General features: G+C 47.3%; 1 protein-coding gene across 3 annotated transcripts in view; it reads left to right on the top strand.

The window, feature by feature from the left end:
* Window positions 1-401: 401 nt before the first annotated feature.
* Window positions 402-8,887, top strand: part of TULP3 (TUB like protein 3) — a 59,066-nt gene continuing 50,580 nt past the window's right edge. The window contains exon 1 of one of the 3 annotated variants that reach the window (XM_014606392.3): window positions 402-510. In XM_014606392.3, coding sequence (XP_014461878.1) covers window positions 494-510 — 17 coding nt within the window. In that variant the 5' untranslated portion in view covers window positions 402-493. Of the gene's footprint in view, window positions 511-4,494; window positions 4,809-8,887 lie in introns of those variants that run through there. The other 2 variants (XM_059726719.1, XM_014606391.3) reach the window with 2 other exon arrangements.

The following is an 8,887-nucleotide window of genomic DNA, read 5'->3' as shown; positions in this document are numbered from 1 at the left end:
TACTATTTTCTTTTGTTTTAAAGGATTTCAACAATGTAGGGATTAATGTAGGTTGCCATTTCTAACTTAAACTGAAAAAGTCATCAATTTGTATCCAGCCTAGCTCTGTGTCTGTAGAGCAATGTATTTATTATTCCAGTCTTCATTAGAAACAGTTCTTTTCAGAGAGCTTAGGCACAATCAGAAGCATTACTTTTTAAAAGAAATTCAAGATTGCTTGGTGGCCTCAGGTCCCTCCGTTTGTTCTTTGCAGATCTGGGAGTAGCTGAGAAGTCTTCCTCTTCTCTTGACTAGCTCCAGCAAGCATCATGAAGTCTCTAAGTGGCTTCCTCAAGCCTTTTGATGCCTCCAAAGAAAAAATGCACCCGCAAGGCCAAGAAGCCAGAGCTGCTCTTCCTTGAGAGGCCACGGGAGGGATCTGTTCATCATTATGGGTCTTCTCTTCCTTTGGCTGAGAACCCAAGATGTGTTCCTACCAGACCCGTAGACCAGAATGCCTCTACTGAGTGGGTAAGTACAGGTTTCCTGCTCCTTCATTTCATACAGTGTTTTGTTTTGTTTCTCTTTTACAAGGTAATGGAGAGATCTGTACTGGATATTGGCACGAGCCAATAAATGGGTGCTTTTTCTTTATTTCCTTGTGGTTTAACTAGCTGTAGAGTTCGGAGTTGCTCCAAAGCCCACTCTTGCAAGTCACAAGCAGCTCAAGCTTTATTGCCACTTCAGGTACTGAATGATACTTTAGGGCCACTGGCAATGAAACAGAACTCCATGTCATGTACATTAGCATAATGACATTGAATACTGGGATCCAGAAAGAGAAATTGCTTTATGGATTTTATAGTAATTCAAAACCCTGTGCACAGAAAATAAAATATTTATTCTTTCATTTTTATTTTATGGATTTTTTTTTTTTGATACTTGAAATAGCTACTGTGCTGTAAGTGTGGTTGGCTGAAAGCTATGCCTAAAGTAATACCTGCCTGTTCAACAGGGATCCTGGTTTTCTCTGTTTAAAAAAAAAAATCCACAATTTTCAGATTTAAAAAAGTAACTCAAAATCCACATTTTTCTGTGATTAAAATGAAATGCCACTAATTTATATATAGTAGTGTTTCATTTTGATCATGGAAAAATGTGGATTTTGGTTACTTTTTTTTAATCTGAAAATTGTGGATTGTTTTGATCGGAGAAAACCAGGATCCCTGCTGTTCAGTTAAGGTGCTAGCTCCATTTTTGTATGCCCCTAACTGTAGTTCTTCTCTTTAGCATTTATTTTTATGTCTACTTTAACAGCTTGCTTTTCTGCTGTCATTCATACAATAATAAACCAGGGACTGTTGATGTCTGTGGCATGGAGTTAAAATTGATGTTGTACCTTGTAATGAGCTGTAGTTGCAAGGGAAGGGAAGGTTGGTACATTTGACCCTTCCCCTTCCCCCAGCTCAGTTTGTATTTTAATCTTCTTTCCATGCATTCCTTCCAGCGTCCCCCTCCCATGGGCTGAGAGGGCAATTCAGTGTCCGTTTTATTCAGTCTTGCAGTCATTTGCACTGCCTGCATGATGCCATTCTGTGCAAAGATTTTTAAATAGTTGTGCTGCTGTACTGTGGGAACTGCCTTGGTTTTAGCTGCAGCTATCACTTTGGGCAGCTCTGCTAAATAGCATTGCTACTTTGGACTCAAAACTTTTTAACAAAGCAGCCCCAAGGAGTGAGGTTTCAAGTATACATTTGAACACTCCACCAGCCATGCAAATTGGAGTTATTTGAGGTCAATTTCTATGTTGTTTGCTGCGGGGGGGGGGGCGGAAAGAAGTTCAGAGCAGATCAACTTTAAACATGTTGCAGGCAGTCAGCTATATGGCTTCTAAATCAATAAGCAAAGCACTTGCTGAGATGAGAGAGAATCACTGTGGATCTGGAACACATTGGAAAATATCCCAATATCTGGAGATGTCTGAGAAGTAATGGCTGGGTAACTAGTATTGCAGTTATTGGGCTAACTTCTCCTCTGACTTCTCCTGACTACTTATAGTGAATCCCAAGTTAGGTCTCAGGCCTCATTTCATCACTTGAATCTCAATTGCATGAATCTCCTAGTCGTAAACATTTCCTGGGGTCTGCAGTCCCCTGTGTGTAGAACCTGTGTATCCTCCAATTGTTTTGATTGGAAATCTCGAAAACAGTGGGATAGGTACTTGCCATTTTTTTTTCCTGTTTGACTTAGGTTATGGCTTGTGAAATGTTGCGCAGTAATTTAATGCATGAAAGAGACTGGTGGTTTCTAGAGTAATTTAAGAATACAATATCAGAATTCACCCCTATAATAGGTGACTTAATTATTAAAAAAAAAACTTTGAATTGCAAGTCTTCTTTGAAAAGTCTCTAAAAATGGCTGTGTGGATTCTATGTTTTTTGTCTCCATTACTGCAGAATAAATGTCCCTTTTATAAATAAGATGTGTTTTGTGCAGTGAAACAACCTCAGCTGGGGGTCTAAGAATCCAGTTAGGCCTCTTTAATACTTATCCTTCACCTACAATATTCTGGCAGAAAACAGGACAGGGTGGTGGTACCTTTAGAGATTGGCTTCTGCCTAGCTTGAGGCTAACATGGTGACTTGCCTTTTAATATTCTGGTGTCAGTTACACCTGTGCTGCTGCTTTGTCTTCCTGGTTGTATCAACAAGACTGGTGGTTTGTAAAACACAAGAAGAAACAGAATCCAACCTGCTCTTTGAACTGTGGAGGATTCAGTAGCAATTAAAGATTTATTCTATCACTAAAATAGATGCATTTAAGTATATTCAGAGAAGATAGCACATTTAAAACTGCATTTCAGAGTAGAACTGCACTTTGTGGCTATGTGAGCCTCCAAATTTTTCATGCTGTCTTGAGTGTCGAACATAGTTTGCAGCTGAGGAAATCTCGGTAAACTAGACCACGTGCTGGAAGAGGCAACGGCAGCTCTCAAATGAAGATCAATAGATACATTAGAGAAAGGGGAAGTGCAGTGAGAATGGTGTTGCTGTTTCCTTGTGGAGGAGCCAAGGAGTGTGAGGGGTTATCCCATCTGAGAGAATGGTTTTTCACCATCTCTGTTTGGCTTTTCAGGTGTCCCCGCAGTTTGAAGCCACTCTACCCATGGGCTTCAAGGGCAAGGGAGGTAAGAAGCAAAAGCATGTGTCCAAAAACTTCCAGATCCAGGAAAAGAGTTATGGATTCCTTCAAGGAGGAGGAGCTGGTCAGAAACCTGCTGTCTGCAGATTTCCTTCTCTAACTTTTGAGAATCCAAAAACTTCTACCTGTACCTGCACAAGGCATTCCAAAACTAATGCAAAGGCATGCCATGCCCAGCCCAAGACAGGCTCTGCAACAAAAGCCAGCAACCCAAAGAGCTTTCGAGAGAGAACCTCTCAGTCTCCTATTCAAGAGCTAGAGATCTTCAGTCCACCAGATATACAGACTCCAGAACTGTCATCTGCAAGGAGCCTTGATCAGAGTGGCACTGTGTCACCCGTGAATACCTTCCCGCTGTATGCACATAGTGATGTCACTGTCTGTGCTGACAGACTGGAAAGCCATGACTCAACATCACTAGTCAAGGACACCCCAGAACACCAGTATGGAGTGAAGGTAACTTGGAGGCAACGGCCTCACCTATTGAAATACCTGAGAAAGAAGGGGAAGCTAAGCAATAGTGACATCATGGTGAAGATGAGCCAGTACTGACCTGAGCTCCCAGGTACAGGCAGCTGCTGACTGGAGCAGAACAGGAGTTCAGCTGCATCTCCTCTGTGCTGGTGGCTTAATGCAAGGAGGTCCCACTGGGAGATGACTCTGCAGGGATGAAGAGAGAGATGCCTTGTTCAAAGCATGGACCTAAGCCCCAGTGAGGCTGAGACTCCTTACTCCCACCGAGAGGTGCTTCAATCCACTGTGTGGTCCAGCTGTGAATGTCTCTGGGAGGGGGGAGGTGGTCCAGCTTGAGGCATCCTTGCCTCAAATTTGCTGCTCCTGGCAGTAGCTTAACTAAGAGCAGTGAGGTAAGAAGGGTACCAACATAGGGGATGCCAGAATGATGCCCTTTCCTTCCTCCCAGTCTTAGCTGGAGCAGCCCTACCTGCTCAGGGCATAAGAGCTCAGCTGGAAGCCATGAGCCTGGCTGCAGGGACATGGTTGGAGCTACCCCACACTACCCAGCCCTAGAAGCTGAGCTGGAAAAGCCCCCACTGCCTGGCCATAGGAGCTGGGGAAGGCACACAGCCGTGGGGGGGGAGGGGGCTGGACTCCCTAGGGCAGGTAAGCCACAGCCCCTGTAGCTGGGCAGTAGGGGCTGCTCCAGCAAGACGGTATGGGGTGAGGGTGCATGGGGTTGCTCTACATGCAGCTGAGCTCCCCCCATACCCAGGGGGCTGCTATTCACAGCGATGCCCCGTGTTAAATGGAACTCGGGGGGGGGGGGGGGGGTCGCCCAGGGGCTCCTCCAGCCCCGCCCCCACTGGCCGGGCTCGGTGGGGCGGGGCGGGGCGGGGCGGGGCGGCGCCTAAGGCACCACCCCGCGCGGTGCGCATGCGTGGCTTCTCTTTTCATTCCTCCCTCTCGACCGCAGCCAATAGGCGCGCCCCGTGCTGCGCCTCCCACCAGTGGTGCCGCGCCTTAGTGCCGGGTGCCGTTGCCTGGAGCAACGGCACGGGGAGGAGTGCGGAGGGAGCAGAGGAGCCGAGCTAGCGCGACTGGGCTCCCATAGCAACGGCGCGGGCGGGGATGGAGAGCGCGAGGGGCCGCGCGGCGCCCTGCGGGGGCAGGTGAGGCCCGGCCGGGGCTGGAGCACGAGGCTCCTGCGCCGCCCGGTCAGCGCGGGGGGGCGTTCCCGGTGGGGCTGCACGTGGGGGCGACCCGGAGCTCCGGGCTCCCCCCATCCCTTTCTGCAGCCCCCGCGCAGGGTGGCGGCGGGCTGCGCTTGGGCTGTCCCGCGCGCGGTGGGGCTAGGGGTTGGGGCTGCGGCGGGCCGGTCCCGCCCCGCCCCGTCCCGCCCCGCCCCGCGGGTTGAGGCGGCTTGGTGGTGTGATTAGCGGTGCGTCCCAGAGCGCCATCGGCCCCTCTCAAAGGAGGGCTCTCGGTCTGTACAATGCCAGTCCCTCCATGAGGTCACACAGTGCCGGGGCAGGAGAGCAGAACTCAATGCTTGTTGCCCTGCGCATCAGCCCTGCCTTAGAAGGTAATGGGAGGCAATGGGCAGGTGTCTAAGTCTTCTGGGGTCCCTATTCTGACACAGCCCCCAGCTGGACTTATTGTTAAGCCTCCTGTTCAGGCTGCAAGTCTTAATTGGTCTGTTTCTTCCCTCTGGGTAGCTCCTACAGTCACTCTTCCAGGAGGTCTGACTTGGGGCATGGGTAAAAAGCTCCCATCTAATTGAACCTCTTTGCTGCTGATTCCTATTTCTCTCACTGAATAAACCAATGTAACTTTCTAAATGAATTATTTTATAATAGGCACAAGAGGGAAATCAAGTCATAATGTCCAGCCGAGTTAGGCTTTCTGCCATCAGTTTAATTGGTGACTTGGAGTGTTGCGGGGAGCAAATGGGATTTGCTTTACATTACACTGCTTCCGTGCAGTAAGGGGTACAGTGTTAATGGAAGTGACAAAGATGAGGGTTACTAATGTACAAAGCAGATGCCTTTATGGATAAGGATTCTGTACCCAGTGAGAGCTGTCTTTTCACTTGGTCTTGCTTGTCCTGCTTCCAGAAAAACCCTATTTTTTCTGAGAGCTGCTCACATGCTCGCTCTCTGCCCTGCCTTCCCACCCCAAAAAAAGCATGCGCATTGAATGAGCTCAGATAGATGGGAGCATAGCTTGTGGTACTGTTAATGTTGACCAGTTTCCTTTGCTTTTTTGAGGAGGGCTTCAGAATATTTGACCTGAGTGAACTTGCTGTTGGAAGCACAGCTTAGATTTTTCTGTCACAACTTGATCGTAGCAGTGGTGGTGATGGGAAATGAAGAAGGTTCCCCACCACCTCCAGTAAAATAGTAAATTGACCTGTGGCCTGTCCCTTCCCACCCTTACCCTGCACCCACCTGCCATCTTAGGGCAGGTAAAAACATACTGCTTTTGATTTAAATGAAATCCTGCCATGACATTTTCCCCACGTAAGAATCTAAATCTCCTGTGATGTACAATTTCAATACAGTTGCATTTGTACCTTTTATGATTCCACCCTGCCACCACTGCTCTGAGTCATGCCCTAACCTTGCACCTATCTGCTATCCTGGAGCATAAGGAGGACCAGGTAGACTGAAAGCATGCCGTACTTACCGAAATCCTGCCTGGACAGCATTGCCACGCTTCATCTTGCAGCCCTGACCTCAAAGTGTGCGAGGATTTATCCGCCCTTCGTTCTGGCACTGGGATACTGGTCTATTTCTGCGTGTTGAAGGCTGACACCAGGTCTCTCTTGGTGTTGCTGAGCCGTCTGGATGTTACGGGTCCCAGGGCCACAGTTGGAATTGTGGCCTCTGGTCCTGCAGCTGCTGATGTCCGGTCACTCCACCACCAGCTGGCGGGCCTGCCTCCTCAGGACTGCATCCCCTCTAGGGAGCTGGCTGGTGGTGGGATGCAGCTGCGTGGCATCAGCTCGGTGCCTAACATTCGGTGCATCGCCATCATTGGGGAAGTTCCTATAAAGTGATCTAATCCTGTAGAGCTCATGCTCGTCCCCCTCCGGCCTTTGCCCTCTCCTCCTCCACCACCAGAATGCCAGGGCACCAGCCCCCAGCACCACAGCTGCCCCCAGTGCCAGCTTCACTTTCCAGCTGCCCGATGTCGCTGGGCGCTGGTGGTCAGGGCTCGGCATGAGCGTGGCAAAATCCAGTTTGGATAATGGGACCATCCTCGCATACCACTCAGCACAAGTGGGAGAAAAAGTCCCAGGGGCTCCTTGTTGCTCAGGGATGACACCCGGGTCACTGAAGAGGGGGCATTGTGAGGGATGTGGCTGGCCTGGGCCTGGTGGGGGAGATGAAGAAAATAGAGCTTTTCTTCTGATGTAGCACTAGGCTGCCTGTCAAGCAACCTCTGGATGTCTCCCAGAGCCAGCTTAATAAAAGTGCCAGTTCTTGCAATCTTGGTGTTTCTAACATAGCAATATGATTCCTGGAGAATCTGTTCTTTCTTAGTTTTTTTGCCACCACCATTGCAGAGAAAAGCTGGAAAATGTGAATCTTAAAGGACAAAACCCATAACAAGAAGTTTAGAGCATCTTATTTACTTTATTTTGGGGGACCTGATCTTTGATTTGTTTTTTAATTGAATGGTTGGAATTGGGAATACAGTAAAATGCACAGGGGTAGATAGAGGGCTCCTTCAAAAGCAAAGGAAAAGAAGTAGTTAAATCCCCTTTTTGGAGGAGGTCCAGTTGGTGACTTGTATGGTGGTATTGGCTGAATTAGACATAGCCCAGTCATGATGATAGTGCATCTAAATATAGTGTCTTTGTTCCACAAGGATCAAAAATACATTTCAAACTATATCTGTGAACTCTGGCCATCACTGAAATGCAGTGCAGGGTAGAACACTATAGCTACTTGCCAGTGTATAGACTGCCATACAAAATGTAAGACAGGAAGAGAAGACTATCTCTTCCAGTGGATAGCTACAGAGGGAATATGGGCACAGGGAATGTTACACAAGCATTTACTGCAGAAAATGTGTGGAATTGTTAACGACTGTGTATGGTTAGGACCTTGGTTTTAGGACTCATCTAGAAGGCAGCAGTCTAGTGTCTTTAAACACTGATGTTTCATAAATTCAGTATCGGCTAAGAGGGAGGAATATGTACTAGGTCTCCAGTACCACTTTTTGTCCAAGGTGATCCTGGCCAGAAATCATTCCTACTTAGTTTGAGCTGATGAGCTTGCAGCTAGAGATCATGTGGTCATTTACTGTGTCTTAAGGCTGTGCTATGGCTCTGATTTCATTCCATCAACCTCTTCAGGGCTTTATCAAAGTCTTTTCTTCATCTCCTGGGATGGTCTTGAGATGTCTTGAATATGCGTGCAGGGATTTTTTTAATGTCAAATTAAAAATGAGGTCTTTTTTGGTCAGTGAACTTGAATGAAAGCATTCAGATAGAATTGTAAACAATTCCCGTACTGTTATAAATGATTATAGGACTGCCTAGGCCTCGGAGATGGATTAAATTAATTTCTTTATGCTGTTGGTTACACTATGTATGTCAGCAGTTCAAGAATCCTATGCTAGCCTCCAAATGGGCTACAGTTTCTGAGCTGGAGATACTGTGTGCAAACTTTCAAAAGTCTCCAGAGCTCTACAAGGCCTTGACCTTCATGCTGAGACTACCAGCAATGGTGCCAACTAGTCTGGGGTTTACGGGAATGCTGAGACCTTTCCCATAACGGCTACGTTTAATTGCCTGGGTAATTTCACTTTTCTTTGTCCAGCCAAAAGTTTTTCCTTTGTGTTTGCATAGTGGCTAACACAGTGGGGGCTCAAGTATTGTATTTTAAATATGACAGCTGCTTTTGTTTACAGCCAGTTTAGGCTAGATTAGTAATAGTACCTGAGAGGCAAACAGCTCTCTGCCTTAAAATAGGTCTTGCCCCAAAAAGTGACTGACCCTTCAATGTCATGGATTTTAATCGTATGGTACCAGTGCAGACTTTTAGAAGAGTAGAAACCATTTTCAGGCTACATGTATTAATCCTCTGTGTTCCTTGCCTGTTGTGTTCTTTTGAGAAGATGAGGTAACATGGGAAAATGGTCAAAAATCTAAATATCTTATGATTGCAACTCCAACACAGCTAGCAGCTATACCTTTTGTGTCCCTCCACCCCCAGTGCAGAAGGTCCCACTTCTAGCT

The sequence above is a fragment of the Alligator mississippiensis genome, chromosome 4 (genome assembly GCF_030867095.1).
Source record: "Alligator mississippiensis isolate rAllMis1 chromosome 4, rAllMis1, whole genome shotgun sequence".
NCBI classification, from domain to species: domain Eukaryota; kingdom Metazoa; phylum Chordata; order Crocodylia; family Alligatoridae; genus Alligator; species Alligator mississippiensis.
This window is presented reverse-complemented; position numbering and strand designations above follow the sequence as displayed.